At 56.8% G+C, this 17,882-nt stretch overlaps 1 protein-coding gene across 1 annotated transcript in view; it reads right to left on the reverse strand.

Moving 5' to 3' along the window:
* Positions 1 to 17,882, reverse strand: part of LOC309590728 (ankyrin repeat and fibronectin type-III domain-containing protein 1-like) — a gene marked incomplete at its 5' end in the record, with an annotated part of 203,436 nt that overhangs the window by 165,837 nt on the left and 19,717 nt on the right. The window contains 2 exons of the mRNA XM_082312132.1: positions 8,130 to 8,347; positions 15,453 to 15,646. Coding sequence (XP_082168258.1) covers positions 8,130 to 8,347; positions 15,453 to 15,646 — 412 coding nt within the window. The remainder of the gene's footprint in view (positions 1 to 8,129; positions 8,348 to 15,452; positions 15,647 to 17,882) is intronic.

Here is a 17,882-nt window from a genome sequence, read left to right on the forward strand (position 1 = left end):
GCTTCGGCCACACACAGACCCTGGGGGCATGGGTTGCTTCAGCCATCCCAGCAGGCCAGCACGGGCACCACCAAGGCGACTGAGACGTCCTGATAGCCGAAACGTGACACAGGCAGCTCCCAGGCTGTGCCCTGCTCACCTAACCCCACAACGGGAGGAGAATTTATGGCTGAGCCAGTATTTTCTGAAAGGCAAAGAAATGCTGTCTCTTGCCTGCTCGCAGCTTACTGTGAAGCATCACACTGGTTCTCAGCGCTCGCGCATCCCCTCGCTCTCCTGCGGGGCTGTAAATTGTCCCAGCATGCCAGGTGTCGAGTCACAAGTGTTGTCCTCACCCTGGAAGCTTGTAAACCTCTGCCCGTCCCCGCTGCAGAGGCCGGTGGGTGATTAAACGCACACAGACTCACCCTCACGGGAGCTGAAGAGAGGGCAGAGCTGAGCTGCTGCCGGGCAAGCACCGCAGCCCCATCCCAGCCGCCCGCCGCGGGCATGCACCCGGCAGCGGCCGCGTGCTGGGAAATGCAGCCACAAATCACAGAATCATAGAATCATCAAGGTTGGAAAAGACCCTTAAGATCATCGAGTCCAACCGTCAACCCAAATGTACGGTCTCCAAAGGGAAACAGGGGAAACCACGCAAAGCCGGGGCAGGGTCAGGAGCGACACAAGTTCATGGAGCTCCACGGAATCAACTCTACAAGCACCGCAGCCCAGCGCTGTCCCGGAGGTTGTCACTGTTTCTGGCCATCTGGCCTTGTGTGATACTTGGATTTAATTTTCTTTTTTCCTGTTCTCACAGACAAGTTCCCCACTGACCACAGAAAGGACAGGAAGGTTCAGAAGGCAAGCACAAAGAAGCAGGTGAGCATGGTTTGGGAATACTGGAAATACTAGTCTGATGTTCATACAGATAGACGTTGCACCAGAAAAACAAGACTTTGAATGACCTGCATTTTGGACATTTAAAACAGACAAAATACCCCTTATACATCTCGCCAAAAGCCACCTCCAGATCCCCCCCACCTCCAGATAACCCAGAGGGCACGCTGGCTGACATTCAGCAGAACTCCCCCTCCCAAGCGTCAGTCCCCTCTGCACGAGCAGGGGACCAAGAGCCCCTCGGTGCAGCAGGGCACCTCCGCACCCACGCTGCATCTTCAGAGATGCTTAGCATACAATAAAACACCCCGATGTGCCCAGACCCACCCTTTCATGCACAGCGCGGTGCCAAGGAAGGGGGTCTGGGGGGAACACTGGGCGAGGCTGCCTCCCTTCCCCGCACAGCCACCCTCCCAGTGCGCTGCAGCAACACCTCCGAGGTGCCCAGCCCTCGCCCGGATTCGGATGAAGCTGCCCAAAGTGCACAGAAAGCCCTGGGGAAGGCTGCGGGTGGGAGGGGATGAACAGAATAAACCTCTGTACGTCAGGAAAGCATGCGAAAAACATTTCTGCACAAAGAGGGATGATCCTGTTCCCAAGCGGTCCGTGTGCTGTAGGCGGGCTGGCCAGGAAGGGCTGGCAGAGCCCAGGCAGGAGGTTTCACTGTGCAGAGAGCCAGTACACACTGCAGAAGCAGCGGAGGCAGCAAAAAAGATCATTATTTGCCCATCTTGCACCTGTCTCAGCCAAGCTCTCCACAGCATTTGCATTCATAAGGATCAGAGTACCCAAAATTTGATATTAAATGCCCAAGGCACAGAATAAACTCCTAGACTGCACTGGGGGATTTTCCCCCATCCTAATGGCAGGGATGCAGCCGAGCACGAAACAGCCCATGGGGGAGGTGAACAGGAGAAGTATAACTCTCCAGTCTTATCCAGACTCTGAGAAAAATAACCACCGCTGCTCTGGGATCCCGCTGCCCTGCCCGTGCCTCGCGGCTCAGACACCTGCCCACCCTGCGATGGGAGACGGGCGCCAGAGACGCCTGGCTCCGGCAGCTCCAGCAGGGAGGAGAGCCAGCGTGGCTGGCCAAAAACCAGAGTTGAGCAAGACTCATCCTCAGAAGATGCCCTCGTACCCAACGAGTCCCTCCACATCCACCAAGCAAAGCAGCAGCATCTCCCTACGGCGAACGGCACGTAAGGTCATTTCTGCAGCACTGAACTTGCACAGCATCTCGGGGCCACTTCAATCTGTATTGTGAGTGTGAATACACAAGGAAAAAATTGTTTACGCTGAGGGTGGTGAGACACCGGCAGGGGTTGCCCAGAGCGGTGGGAGATGCCCCATCCCTGGCAACCTTCAAGGCCAGGCTGGCCGGGGCTCTGAGCACCCTGATCTGGGTGAAGCTGTCCCTGCCCCTGGCAGGGGGATGGACGGGATGGCCTGGAAAGGGCCCTGCCAGCCCAAAGCGCTCTGTGGTTCTGTGAGTCTAAGCGTTGGCTGCACGTCCTCGACCCCAGAGAGCAGCCGTAGGCACATCCGCCCCAGCTCGCCCAGTTCACACTGTTTATGACAGATACCTGCTCCCAGTTTGGCTTTGAAGAGGTGGGATGTGCGGCACTGTCCGCATACGCCGCTGGGAACCCCCTCTCCACCAGCCCGGCTTTGAGTGGTCCCCACAAAGCTGCCCCTCTAGTTCCTCCCCACAGGAGACATTTCCCGTTGTGCCGGGATGCCAAGAGCAGACCCACAGCCCGTTCTCCTCTTCCCAAGCCGTCACTGCTTTTACTACAGGCACTGCAAAGTGCTTGCTGGGAGGCTACAAGCTGCCGTTGCAAATAAAACCACGCTCACCAAAGAAATGAGCCGGGTACGTTCTGGTTTTGAGCGTTACCGTGCCGGTTCCCTCCCGCAGCCACTGGCAAAGCTGCGTGATTCACGGGCAGCCTCTCCCACGCCGTGCCTGCTCCCAGGGCCTGCTCCGTCGCCTGCTCCCCGGTGAATACGCTGCTGTCTGGCTCAAGCGTCACATTAGTTATCAGGTTCGTTTTTTTTTAATCTACTCATCAATGAACAGTAGTCAGCAAGTGAGCAATTTGCCAAGGTGGGGCTGGGCACAATTAGATGATGCACAGTGCGCATCCCTCACCTGCCTGCGCCTTTATCTCCTTAAGGCAGTCACTGCAATTGTGCTTTGCAAAACCGAGGGCAGCATGTGCGTAGATCCAGCACAACACTCATCACTACTCCACCTCTTCAGGAAACACAGTTGACCTGCCTCTTGTATGGCTCCAGCCTCTAATTTTATTATTTCTTTCTTTTTTTTTTGTTACACTGAAGTACGGGGCACAAACAAGCACCGACTGTTTGCTAACATTGTCTGAAATCAGATATGAGAGAGCGAGCGGTTTTGTAGCAGTGTCGGAACGCAACCAAATAAAATAAAGCAAGCAGGAGAGTGTTACCGCTGGTGTGATTTCAGTGGCATCAGTGGGATCACAGCAGGGCTGAGCCTGACTTTGCTGTCGCCGTAAGCATCGCACCAGAGCCTCCGGCACTGGCTGCATGCAGGAGACGACGGACTGCACCCAACAGACTCGGCAAGTCCCCGCACACTTAGGAACAAGACCAAACCATCAGGGTAACGCAGGGATGCGTCCCACTAAGCAGAAACCGTTCCGCTCCGGGCTCTGCCCAGCGCGCCTGGCACCAACCACCCGGACCGGGATATTCACGTCCCCGGGACCCGCACTGCTCTGGGGCGAGGCGGCTTCTGCACAGACCCGTGCTGCACCTCCCCAGCACCCCTGCAGTGTCCAGCAGGAGCAGGAGGCGTTTCTGGGCTGATATCCAGAACCCACAGGAACAGGAAAACCTGGATGGGCACATGTCAGCCGGTGCCTGCCTCGTTCTACAGCCCAGGCTCTGTCAGTAACTTCAGTAAGCACCGGATTTCATCAGGTTTCTGCCACAAAGCAAGTTTGTCTCCTCACTGCCTCCGTTTCCCAGGCTCTACCATTCTGGTTAGCCTTTTCTCCTTCATTACGTTTTGTGAGGCAAGGATTACCTCTGCTCAACTCACCTGTAGAGCTCCCAAGACAAACAGGGCTCTAAGTCTTTCCTGGAGGGCACAGACATTTCATAACAGAATGACTGCCTGCACAAAATACCATACGAAAAATAATAGTGATTAAAAAATAAAATAAATCCTTGCACGAGAACACAGCCAGGTAAGCAACACAACTTTGCATCTCACCTACTTGAAACATGCACGAATTAAAGCAAGCAGAAGCGTCAAGCCCGTTGCGGCAGCACCAGGGACGGCAGAGCTGCACCAGCCTTGCGGCGGGGCAAGGCCACCGCCGCGCTCCTCCAGCTCACCTGCGCGCGCCGGCTAACTCTCCGGTGAGGCACAGAGCAGCATCCCACTTCGGAAGAGCAGCGGGGTCAGGATAGAGACCTTTTGCAAATCAAGCTAATGACCCGTCGGCCAGCACGCTGGGACCCCGGGCACTGCTGCCTCCTCCCCTTTGGGGAGCGGCGGGATCTGTGCCGTCAGTTCAACAGGTTTCCTTGTAACCTCACAGCGTCAGTGGGTGACACCAGAACAACTCGCCTGGATACAGAGTACTTCAAAATCCCAAGGGGAGAAAGAAAGAGCACCAGTTCGCCCAGAGCCCTGCTGTAATCTGCACTGACTGTCCTAGCAGTCATCACAGACTGACTCAGTCCTGCGTGACCTCCTTTAATGCTCCCCCAGGCCAATACCGAGCTTAATAGGTGCCTTTAATGATCAAATGATCAGGGCTCCTGTGAGGACAAGAAGTTTCACCGCAGCCTGTAAGGCAGCCTCACCGCTCTCCTCCTGCCCCCAGACAAGGGACACTGCAGGGACACTGTCCCATCCCCGCTCCTCGCTGCCCGTCTCGGAGGCCGGGCAGATGTAGCTGGGCATGAAACCCAAAACAGTCCCTTGCCCATCACTGAGCGACTCAAAACAGCACGGGCAAGGTCTCAGAGCCCCAGCCCTGGCCATGGCCGCCGCCTCCGTCACAGCACGGGCACGCTGGACCCACTGGGGCAAGGCAGGGGGTCTGTGTGACAGACAGATATCAAAAGCAATCAGATGCTCCCCTTTCTCAAAGGCGGCAACATCGCCAACACTACAAGCCTTGGAGGTGTTGAAAGGAAAGGCTTATTAGAAAAAAAACTCGTTCTGACAATCACAAAAATTGGAATTCATTTAAAATTCAAATTATGCAAATTCAAGTAATCTGTACGTGCAGATCCATCACATGCCAGCAGTGGGACCGCAGACACAAGCCACCAGCTACGTGGCTGGGGGGAATCCGCCCTCACTGCGCTGGCGGAGGAAGGCAGGCGTGCTCGCCTCTGGCAAACGCGGGGAAGGCGGCCGCTGCTGGGGAACGGGGCCGGAGCAGGGGTGCAAGTGCTCCCTCCACACCGGCAGGGAAGCGGAAAGATGCCTCGGCAACAGCGGCAGCGCTCCAGCGTGCCATACCCCAGGGGTGCATGGAGGCAAGCCTCAAATGTTTTCAGATGAGCTACACTAAATTCCTCCTTGGAGAAGCTTAGATGGCCATGACCAACACAAGGCCTTCGTTAGGCAGAGCACCTAATCAAATGGATGTGAGCGCTGCAGAGCACAGGATGCACGCGGGCAATATCTGCCCCATCTCCATCCACGCTGCCAGGCTGGGACCCCGGCTGCCCCCCGAAGCCCTGCCTCAGGAGCCTCTCCCTCACTCTCAGCCGTTCCCGAAATAGAGAGCCGAGCAGCTGCATCGCAAGGCAAAGGCAGCTCCGACTGTCAGCGCAGAAAGAGCAAAGCCAGAAATCCAACGTTACAAGCTGGGTAAGTGCAACAGCACGGAAAAATGAATCAAGCTTTAAATATGGACTTTCCTAAAAGGCCCCAGATGAGCCACTGCAGAAAAGGCAAACCATATTCTCTCCTGTAAATGCTCTGCCGTGCACGGGGCGAGCGGCTCCCGCCTGGCACCAGTTCCTCCAGCGGCCACGCTCAGAGAGCCGGGGCCGGGCCGGGCAGGCGCCGCGCAGCAGGCCAGGGCACAGCACGAACCCGGGGAAACCGCAACGCCTCCAGCACGGAGATGGGGAGCAACTACCAAACCCTGGGAGGACGTAGAGCCCGGCACCAGCTACCTGCTCTTGGAAGTAACGTCCCCAGGTTGGCAGGACCTTTACTTTGAACTTGAAAGCCAGGCTCTCTAGCTGTGTGCGGGATACTGGCCCTGCACCGGCCGAGCCTCAGCTGACGAGCTGCCGGCTCAGCTGCCTGCACACTCGCTGCCCCAAAGCCTTGGCCGAAGGGCCCTGCTGATGCCCTTGCCAGGCAGGATGAGTCTGCTTTTTGGTTCTGACCTTGTCTCACAGGGTCACAGCCCGCAGCCGAGCCTACAGCAACAACATCTTTTAGCTGTTAAAACAAACCCGAAATGGCATAGGCAAGGGGAGAAAAAAAAAAAAAGAAAGAAAGAAAAAAAAAATCACCCTACAAAAATCCTTCTCTGTTCCTTGACAGACATAAATCAGCTCCATGGGTACACCAAGAAAAGCTGAAGGTCCCCAAAACCTCATGTGGTCAAAGGCCAAGGCAAAGCAGCTGCAGACGGCGCAGAGAGCTACCGGCACGGCGCTGAGCAGGCAGCCGGCTGGCCCCACGGGCCGGGGAGCAGGCTGCCCACGGGGACGCACAGACCCCACCTCTCCGCAGGCACCAGGGCGCTGGTTGGGCTGAGAGCCCGAGCCCGGGCCTCTCGCGCCCGTCGCCGCTGCAGAAGGGAGGCTGCGAGTGACAGGTCCCACAGAGATACTGAAAGCCCATCTCCAAAAGAGGGACTGCCCCCAGCATCTCAGCGACCTCCTCTCCTTCCCGCGCTCCTGGGTGCAGCTGGGGGCTGCAGATCCAGGCTGAAAGATGGATAAAGCGGATATCCATGCCTTACCCCACAGCAGGACCGCCTCATCTTAAACACCTCCAGCGTCTTTCAGCCGCCCATCGGACGCCCCATCCCGCTTCTGCTCGTCCCTGAGGTTTTCACCTGCTTCCCGAGGCAGCAGCTCCCGCAGAGACGGTTCACGGGTGCTGCTGGCAGCGCCAGGTCGTGACCAGCTCCCCCAGACTCACCCTCACCGGAGAAAAGCGTCGACACGCTGCTGAGGTCAGAACCGTCCTCTCGGGGAGAAAAGGAGCGGCTACGTTCAACAGTCCGCCCAAGCACCAGCAGAGAGGGCGAGCCCCCAAAACCACACCGTACAGCAGTGACGCAGCCCAGGGGACACCGGGAGCAGCACCAGTCTGTGCGAGCTGGCAGGGGATCAGCCCCTCCTCCGGGCTAGAGGAAAGCTAACGCCTTCGGGGGCAGGGGGCCTCAAAAGATGCGTCTGTCCGAAGCCTAAGGGCAGGGTGAGCACCGCTGCCTCGGCCGGCAGCTCTGGGCGGCACTTTGGGTTGCATGGGCACCCACTCCTCCCTCCGCTCCCATTGTACCAATGCTCTCACCCATTTCCAACCAACACCGAGTGCTTTTCAGCACAGGGACACCCGAGCCCTCATTACAACCCCAAGGCCAGTAACGAGGCAGGAGGGAGGCCATATGAACCCCTGTATCGGGTGTCTCTCGGAAAGAGAAGAGGCAAAGCCCATTAAACATTGATCAGAGCCTCCCACAGCCGCGGCGCAGCCCTGACGCGTCCCTGCCGTCCCGCCACCAGGATGCTCTGAAGGGCCAGAACGGGCTGAGCCGCCCCAGGGTCTCAGCGCTGGCTCATCGCTCGCCCCAGCCCCTCGCTGCGCCCGTCTGCAAACCCTCAAAAAGACCCATCTGCTTGTGCAGGTGAGGCAGGGGACCAGAAAACTCATTTCCTACTTTCAGCCTTGCTTCGTGCTTTGGAGGGCAGTGCCTAGGGACAAGGCGCTTGCCCCACGCATCACTCGGCTGAGCAGCAGCCGCCTCCGAGCCAGCCACAGCCTGGTGGGAAGCGGGGAGCCAGAAACCCTGCCAGGCGAGGCGGGCAGGGGCTCTGCCACCATGTGGGCAAACTTGAGCTGCTGCCGCCATCTGCTCCACCAGGCTGGAGCTGCCTCTTTTTCTGTTGTTTTGGTAATGCCGCGCATAAAAATAGCTCTCCGACATGTCGGTGGTTTTGGGAAGCCGTGTGTGTGTGAATACAGGGTGGGCAGGCGCCCCGATACTCACAAATTGCCGCCGCAGCTTGGTCTTGACGCGCTCGGCCTTCGTCTCTGCCGGGTGGACGGCATAGCCGAGGGACCCCAGGTGGTTGTCGACGGACAGGCTCTTCCTCATGTAGAAGGAGCGGGTGCGGAAGTAGCTGAAGGGGGCATCCTCCACCGCCGTGCCGAGCTGGGGGTCCCGGGGCGGGTCCGTGCAGTCGTCCTCCAGCCGCCAGGCCTCCCCTGGGGAGCAGAAGGACACGCCACCCCATCAGAGCCACGTCCTACCCCTCCAGCCCACTGGCGGGGATGCCCGGTGGACAGCCCGGACCCCCTCTGCCCACCCCGCATGCCGTGGGGTACGGGGCTGCAGAACTCGCTGCCCAGAGGCCGTCAGAGGGCACGTCCCTGCCGCAAGCCCCTCGTGCCCCTCGCCCCCGCCTGCCCCAGGCAACAGCCCCTGCTCCCACCCCGTCCAGCCTCAGGTACCCACAGCCCCCAGCCTCCTCCTGGCTGGTCAAATGCAGGACTTGGCCAGAGCCAGGGCCTCCAGGCACTACTGCAGTAGTAGTATTATTACTCAGAATAAGCAGCAGACCAAAATCCTAATACTTAAAAACTTCCTGCTATTTAACAGGGTTATCCCCTTTAAAAGGGTCACTTACAAAGAAAGAAAAGATTTCATTCATTCTTCATCACCCCAAGTCCAATAAGACATTCCACATTAAAAGAAAATGGTGGTTTTTCTTGTTTTGTTTTGTTTTAAAAGGAACAAAAATCCTACACTCAGAACCACACACGGTCCTTGCTGGTAGCGTTAACGCTACACGCCCCTATCAAATCTCTCTCCTGCAGGTATTCACAGGCTCTGTACTGGGTAATGATAACAGAATCTTGCTTTGTGAATGGGAAAATTGAGACACCACAAACGTCGCAAATTGCAAAAGGATTTCTGCCATCTCCTCCTCCAGAAAACTCTTTACGGGATGGCCAAGAGCAAATCAACAGCCAAACCGAGGACAGAACCCAGCCCTGCGGTGTGCTCGAGCTCCGCGCAGCCCGTCGCCAGCAGCTCCATCTGATGCAGCGCTGCGGGGCCGGAGCGCCCGGAGACAAAACCTCATTGACGCTGAGAAAGCAGCGGCGGCGGCGGACAGCCAGCATCACGCAGAGCTGGCGCTCCCGGGGTAGGACTGACCACATTTCATTGCAACAAAAGGGAAAAATAACACAGCACAATAGGAAACATCTCCATAATATCGCCACTCTGCTCTTTTCCGAGGAGCTTGGATGCCGTGAGCTTTCTGTTGCCAATCTCATCTTTACATCTGGAGCCTGCCCTGCCTCCCACCCCCAGCCACAATCACTTCTCAATGGCCATAACAAATAGACAATTAACCCCTCTTGCTCAATTCTTGTAAAAACGATCGATTCTTAGCCATTGCAGCCCAAAAGGCCATCTCACATGATCGTCTTCAGAAACTCTCCCCCTCCTGCAGGCAGCATCATCCCAAGGCAAGACCATTTGCCTCTGGCTTCTGAAAAACCCGGCACCTTTGAGCATGAATGACCGCGACCCTGCTACGCCAGGGCTGAGGAGCAAAATACTTCCAGAGTTTAAAGCAGATAAAGGGCCTAAGGTAAAATCCAGCCACAATTCAGTGAGCGAAGCCTAGTTTACCCAGCAAGGCTGTGGGTTTTACATTGAATGTCATGAGAGACAGGCTGGACTACGAGCCACCGCAGCCTCCGAGCAGCGACCGGCCGCTCCACCTTCTGCGTCCCAACTAACACGCCTCTTCCCCGAGCTCCCCGAGCTTTTTGGGGTGTAAAGACAGTTCACTGCGTGCAAAGTCCTGCCAGCTGATCTGGGGGCACCGAATCGAAACCAGCAGAACCGAGAGGACAAGAGGGAAGAAGAGAAAGGCAGAGAGCTTAAAAATGCAAACAAAGAGGCAACCTGGAGCACAGCACTACCTAGCATCGCATCTTTCTTTTTTTTCCTCCCCTACTTTCAATTTAATAAGCTGCTGCTGCTCCTCTCCAAATGTCAACTCATACAACACAGGAACTGCTGTTTGAAAGCTGTGATTATTCAAGGCACAAACACGTCAATCGGAGCCCAGATCCAGGCTGCCACCGCGAGATAGCATCGCTCCGGGGACGCAGCAGGAAACGCTGCGACGCAGGCACCGAGCCCGGGAGGAGACCCACCCACCACGCAGGAAAATTGCACGTGAAAGGAGGATGCCCCTGCTCGCCTGCGATGCCCCTGCTCGCCTGCAATGCCTCAGCCCCCACCTACGCCGTCCTCTGCCCCCAAGGCCATCGCTTCCCAGCCCCGCGGCACGGCCAGGCAGCCGCCACCGCTGCTCTGCGGCCCGGGGTGCGGGAGGGCCAGGGCTGCGGGCTGAACACAGCCCAGCTGCCAGGGTACGAGGGAAGGGACAGCCACCCGCCATGCCCCCTCCTCCAGGTGGGACGCCTCTCCTGAGGATGAAGGAGTTGGCGTTCAAGCCCCACAAACCAACGGGGTCACATCTGGTCTCCCTGATCCCAGTTTCCCACCGATTTTGCTGTTCTTGGTCTCTGCTCTCTCCACAGGGCTCACAGGCAGCTGCCTCCCCCAGCGCAGCCCCGGAGCAGGACCCGCAGCAGAGCTGCTCCCCTCCAAACCTCTCCCCTGCTCGGCAGGAGGCCTACGGTCCCTCCCCCCCGGGAACGGGGAGCCAGGACCTTGCCTACCCCAAAAACCTTTTCTACGTGCTGAAGGAGCTCGTTCCTGATTTTTACCAAACAAGTAAATCAATGATCAAGCCCAGAGCCTGGAGAGGCGAGAGGGGAAAGATCAAGAAGTGCCTGGAGAGGAAATGCCAAGGACAGGAGCAAGCCCACAGGCTGGAGTCCAACCATCTTTATGCTCTTCTGCCTTGAAGCTGGTCACCCCTCTGCCATCCAGAGCTATGCCTGCAACATCAGCACCTCTAAAAAGATTAACCATCTTCTTGGGCTTGGCAATAACGAGTCTTCCCCTGTCCAAGAGCAAGTCCCTGTGGAAGAGAGCACAGGGACCAGCACCACCACCCAGCTGAAAGCCCAAGGTGGGCATCTTCACAACCAAAGCGCTTTCAGGAGGGGACCGTACGCCCACGCTAAATTCAACACAGATACAAGACTGACAGTCATCCAGACATTGTGGAAGGCCACCCAGAACACCCCTGTGAGTGCTGGGAAAATTAATTGCAGAGTCCTGGCCTAAGCTCAAATCCAGCCGCTTCCTTTAGGCTTCTTTCTTTTCCTCCTGTCGTGGCTTAGCCCCAGCCAGCAACCAAGCCCCACCCAGCCGCTCGCTCGGCCTCCCCCCAGTGGGATGGGGGAGAGAATCGGAAGAGTAAAAGTGAGAAAACTTGTGGGCTGAGATAAGAACAGTTTAATAACTGAAATAAAATATAATTATAATAATTTAAAAAAAAAATTGTAATGAAAAGAAAAACAACAAGAGAGAGAAAGAAACAAAACCCAGGAAAAATAAGTGATGCAACCGATGCCCAGCCCATCCCCGAGCAGCGGTCACTGCCCCCTGGCCAACTCCCCCAGTTTCTATACTGGGCACACCGCCATATGGTATGGAATAGCCCTTGGGCCAGCCTGGGCCAGCCGGCCTGGCCCTGCCCCCTCCCAGCTCCTCGTGCACGGGCAGAGCAGGGGAAGCTGGAAGGGCCTTGACTGGTGTGAGCACTGCTCAGCCACAACTAAACCATCAGTGTGTGATCAGCATTATTCCCATCCTAAATCCAAACCACAGCACTGTGCCAGCTACTAGGAAGAAAACTCAACTCTATCGCAGCCGAAACCAGGACACTTCCCATGGGCATAATTCCTAATAAGCTCACACCAACCGTGCTACCAGTTAGCTTCTTCCCAGCTTCCCAGCAGGGCATGGAGGCAGCTTCTGAAGAGCTCAGCATGTTGCACGACAGACATTGGAGAGAGGAGGCAGTGAAGAGCTCCAGCATGGTCTGCTCCTTCCAGGTGCAAGGCAGAGGGAACTGCAAGGGGTCAGGCATGCAAAACCCATGGTGCGACCTCCCTGTGCAGGCTGGCAGGTAAGGGCTGCAGGCAACCAAAGGCTGAGAAGAAGCCACTGCCTGCTGCAGAAGGAAGAGTGCAACAAAAAGTGTTTCTCAGTCTCACCCCTAAAACTTCACAGGGGCACAGAAGAAGGAAGGACAAGCGAAAAGCAGCTCGTTTCTCTGTGCTGCCAGCGTGTGTGAAGCCTCCCGGCACACTGCAAAACACGACACCAAATGGATAATGGTTCAGACAAGGCAGGAGCTGCCTCTGTTTGACCAAGCCCTGTCTGCTCGTCTCCCCCTCACAATGTGCTGGGCTCACGGCCATCAGGAATTTTGGGTTAAGCCAGGAGAGCTGCTCCAGGTGAGGGGGTGAAGGATGGAGAGCTTGGAGCCTGTCCCAGCTGACCACACCACCACTTATTGCAGGTTACCTGGAGGGGAACAACAAAAGCAGACCAAGAGCAAACCCAGTTCACCGTCCCTCAGCTCTCCTGGCCATCCTCGGGGCCCTGGTTCCCCACCAGACACCTCGGTGCCCGCACAAGGACGTGCAGAGGAGCCGTGGTGCCCCAGCAGGACGATCTCCTGTAGCCTCCCACAGAGCGGCAGGGCACTCCCCTCCTCCGGCACTGCCACGCTGGAACCACGGGACACAAGGCAAAAGGCTGGGGAGCGTGTCCCGGCGGTCAGATGAGGATGTTGCATCTCATCCATGCAGGAGGAGACAACTTCTCCCACCTCACTTGGTGACTCCTCTGCTTGCGGCCCCAAGGACAGCAGCGAGCCGGAGCCCGGTTTCTTCCCTGCAGAGCAGTGAACTCTCCCTGAAGATGAGCTTACCACCTCTCCCATGAACAACCCTGCTCCTGCCAAAGCCTTGCACCCCTGTGGGCAAGACTCTTCCCGAGGTGGCTTTGGCCATGCTGCAGCTGGCCGCATGTCCCACCCTCGAACAGGGAGCGGTGGCACCTGCTCAAAGCAAATTCATGAGTTCTTCAAGGAAAGGATCTTCCCTCCCTCCTGAAACCCTGCAGCCCAGCTCTCATTCCTAAGTGCTTGTGGGAATCCTGCTTTCCTCATCAGCATCCCGGGGCTCATTAACCTCCTGCGCCAGGCGCTGCTCCGCTCTCGTCCTGCTGCCCCGATGTCACGCCCTGCTGGCGGTGCGATCCCTGCAGCTGAGGGTTGCTGCATCCCCGCGAGCGAGGCCAGATCTGCAAGTGACCGAGGCCACCGCTTGTTGCCCCAGGGCTCAGACAAATTTAGTGCTGTGTACTGCAGGTAAATACTGCCAAACCCGTGATCCGGGCTGCCAGGGACCGATACAATAGCCAGGCAATGTTGAGAAAAGCATCTTTTTTTTTCCCCCTCCATGATAGCATGTGGATAGCCTTAACGAGTAGCTATTAGCAGTTCCTAACTGAGTATCAAGGAGCCAGGAAAAAAACTTGGGAGGATCTGGACAGAAAACAACTCCTCGTTCATTCATCCACAGCTCTGGCTGTGGAGGGAGCCTTCCAGCCTGCGAGGGTTTTCATGGTCCTCCCTCTTCTTGGCATCCTACGCACCCTGCAGCCATGAATAAAGCAACATCCTAAACGCTTGCTACGTGCAGTCAGGGCTCTTCCTTGCAGCCGCTGCGCGCAGGGTTTGCTCTGGGCGGCTGCTCCGCAGCGCACCAGCACGCCTGCGCTCACACGAGAGGAGGCGCTTGCAGCAGAAGGTGATGAGGTTTGCAGTGGGTCTGACTCACGCTGGGACTTCATCCCACGGTCTTACACCAGCCTCCCGCTCCCTCCCGCCATCTCCAGCACAGCTCCCTGGAAGCACCAGCACACCAGCCAGGGACTGCCGGCTGCTGAAGGGTGCTCTGGGTGCCGTGCCCTCCACAGCGGGTGCTCTCTCAGGCGCAAGTCCTGCAAAGTGCTTTGTTTTGCCCTCTACCAGGAGGCAGACCTTCACCGTTTATTCAGGTCTGTCCTTGCAAACCATGACCCAGCAAATCCTGAGGGCTCACAGAACCTCACAAGCCCTCTTCAATTCCAGGCAATAGAGCTGCCTGCCATTACCCACCTACTCACAAGTGTCCCACTCCCTCGTGTCCCCAGCAGTCAGCTACACAAGCTTCCCCACAGGCCTTCCTCCCACACCGAGACCCCTTCTAGCAACTGCATGGGCTGAAAGGAAAACCACGGGCCCTGCACGCAGCGGAGTGCAGCCGCACACCCGGGAGCACCGCTGCGACGAGCACAGCAGGACCGGCTCAGCGATCCTCTCCGTGCACGACTCTGAGGAGCATTAGCAGCACCAGGAGGTGAAACGCCGCCTGCAGAGCACCAAAATTAACCCAGGGTTTGGACAGCTGCTCTGCTGGGTAGCTCCCAGTGATCTGACTGTGAGCAGGTTAGGTTTAAGAAAAATAAGAATTAAAAAATCCAAGGGTGCTGTTTGAAGGCAGCTGTTTTGTAAGAATGTTATTTAGGGCTGGATTGTCAGCCCTGGCTTGCAGGCCTTATCTTTGTTTCAGTGCTAATAATCCCTTTCCCCATCATTTTTATGGCCCCAATGTGATTCCACTGGCACCAAAAGCACTGAAAAACTTTGGCCATCAATGGTTTTGCCAATAGACTTATGCAGAGCAGCTGGGCCAACCACATCAGTATTTCATCAGGATCAGCACAAGAGCAGAACATCAGGATAAAAACCCTCCGCTGACCTGAAGGCCAACACACACTACCAGGCTGGGGAGCATCTGCTACAGCAAGTCCCCTCCCCGGCCAGGACAGTGGGACGAGCACAGCGGTGCCGCTCTCCGCCGCTGCTCCCGATGGAGACCAGCAACGAGTACCCTGAAGCCACTTCACGCCATAGCAAAGAGGCGCTTTGGCCGCTGCAGAGGCCAGAGAGGCACTGAGGCAGCGGCTCGCCCCGGCGTGGGTGGGCAGGAGACGCAGCTCGCCCAGAGGCAGAAGGCTCTGAGCATCAGCTGCCTGCATCGGGTGGCTTTCACGGGCTGACTCTGCTTTTTCATCAGCGTAATATGAAAGATGGGGAGGTTTAGGTAACAGGCTCAAAGAAATGCTCTGAGAGGGGTGGAAAAAACCCAGCCTCATCAAGAAGGGCTGGTTTTGGAGCAGGATAAACCCCACACTGACGGGGGTTGGATTGATTTTGTTATCCGTGCCCCTGAAGAAGCAGGAAAGTTTTGCTAGGGTTTTGCAGGCCCCCTGGCAGACCGGGGTGGAAGCTCAGCCCAGCGCTGCGGCACTCACCGGTAGAAGGGACCGTGCAGCCTTTCTGGCAGTCGGAGGCCAAGTGCTTCTTGTAGGGCTTCTGCTCCGGCATCTCCTCCCTGTACACCGTGGAGTCAAGGAGGGGAAGCCTGCTCAGGACCGGGGACTGCGGGATGCTGGGCAGCGTCCGGGACTTCCCCAGGAGCGGTCGCTGCAGCTTTCTGTCCAGAGACCTTGAGGGGAGAAAACACAGGGCATACCCCTTTCAGCAGGTGAGATGGCTTCTTCAAGCCAGGACCCACTGACACCTAATGCCGTCACCGGACGGAGAGCACACGATCCTTCCCCAACACCAAACCGCACCCTTCCTTTGCAAAGCTCTGCTATTTCAGTGAAGCCTTTTCCCTTCGCCGGTGTATTTTAATTAGGATTTGCATCTTGAGCTGTGTCGTGGTTTAACCCCAGCCGGTAACTAAGCCCCACCCAGCCGCTCGCTCACTCCCCGCCCCATGGGATGAGGGAGAGAACTGGAAGACTAAAAGTGAGAAAATCCATGAGTTAACAGTTTAATAATTGAAAATAATAACAACAACAACGATAATAAAAGAATATACAAAACAAGTGATGCACAATGCAGTTGCTCACCACCCGCTGACCGATGCCCATCCCATCCCCGAGCAGCAATTGGTGCCCCCTGGCCAGCTCCCCCAGTTTCTGTACTGGGCATGACGCCATATGGTATGGAATAGCCCTTGGGCCAGCCTGGGCCAGCCGGCCTGGCCCTGCCCCCTCCCAGCTCCTCGTGCACGGGCAGAGCAGGGGAAGCTGGAAAGGCCTCGACTGGTGTAAGCACTGCTAAACCATCAGTGTGTTATCAACCTTATTCCCATCCTAAATCCAAAACACAGCACTATACCAGCTACTAGGAAGAAAATTAACTCTATCCCAGCTGAAACCAGGACAAGCTGCAAGCCACAATCAGCATAAACAGCACATGAAGCCTTTTAGCACTCATCCCACCTCAAAACACACAGATACTCAAAATTAAGCAAATAAACAAACCAGAGGATTCAATGAAATGATATGAATTCCCTTTAAATGAGTTAAAAACCCCACTTAGCACTGAGCATCATCCAAGACAGCAGAATGGTTTTTGTGGCAGAAACCAGGTCACCCGGGGTGCCAGGGGCATGGGCTGTAGGGAAGGTCCAGACCGCAGCAAGACAGACTCAGGCAGCAGGCACTACAGAGGTCACGAAGGCATCATGCAACATGTAGAAACACAAGTTCAAGGTCTCTATGGGGTCAAAACTCAACCAAGTCTGATGATGGGCCTCAAAAGCTGCAGGGGTGACCAAGATGCACACCAGTGTGCGAGCAGGGTGACCACGAGCCTCCTTCTCCTCCCAAATCCCAGAGCGTGCTGAGCCTCGCAGTGGGGCATGGGAGCAGGTCCCCTTTCTCCTGCATCACCCCGCAGCATCCCTCAAGGGATGGTCCTCGGGTGCTGTCCTCGGGGATGACACTGGCCCAGGCCATGCTGCAAAGACCCCAGAAATGTGGTAAAAAGGAACGGATGCCCAGCACCGCCGCGGCGTGAGGAGCCGGGGGGGGGATCACCCTGTGCCGAGGGCTGCGGGCTGGGATCATCCCAAGGCTGTCCAGCCCCGTCCCCCGCTGTCACAGAGCCCACGCCTGAGCCCAACTGAGCTCCCCAGCACACCCCGAGGGGGCTCGGCAAAGGGTCCCTCCTCACACAAGGCTGTTCCCAAATCCCATACTGAATGGTACAAAACCTTCAAATTTCCATCCAAAATTCAATTCTTAGCTCGCTTATGCTCACTGGTTCTTGTGCCAATATTAACCTTTAGCTTAAATAATTATTCCCTCTCTCTGGTGTTTGCTCCCATGATTAACTTCCCTTATACCGCAGCCACAGCTCCTTCCAGCCTGCATTTTCCTAGGCTGATTAAGGCAAGTTCCTTCAGCCTCCTCTTGCAAAATGAGCTTTCATTCCCCATGGTTGTTTCCACACCCTCGCTTGCCCTCCCTCCAGCTCAGACCCGGGATCCTCCACCCATCCCGGCGCATCAGGCAGAGCCGAGCTCCCGGTGTGGACGGCGGGGCGAGCGCTCTGCCTCCCTGCACGTTACAGCACTAAATTTTATCCTATTTTCACTAAGCCAGTCCTCAAGGGCGCACAGGGAGAGTCTATCATGCAAAAGCTCCTGACCCTGGGCGGCTGCCTGTCACCGCTACGTTTATTATGATCGTTTTTCACTCCCCTTTACAAATGTGACAGCAGCTCCCGACGGGTGTCGGCGTCGATGCAATGCACAGGCGAGCAGCGACACCGGGGCCGGGGCAGAGCTGCGGCCCCGCGCAGGGCTCCCGCGGGACGGCACCGCATCAGGCACGCAGCAACCGGCGGGCAGCACTCGGGCAGGAGCCACAGCCCCCCTTACCCAG

Source organism: Platalea leucorodia, assembly GCF_965183815.1.
Source record: "Platalea leucorodia genome assembly, chromosome: 5".
Taxonomy (NCBI): domain Eukaryota; kingdom Metazoa; phylum Chordata; class Aves; order Pelecaniformes; family Threskiornithidae; genus Platalea; species Platalea leucorodia.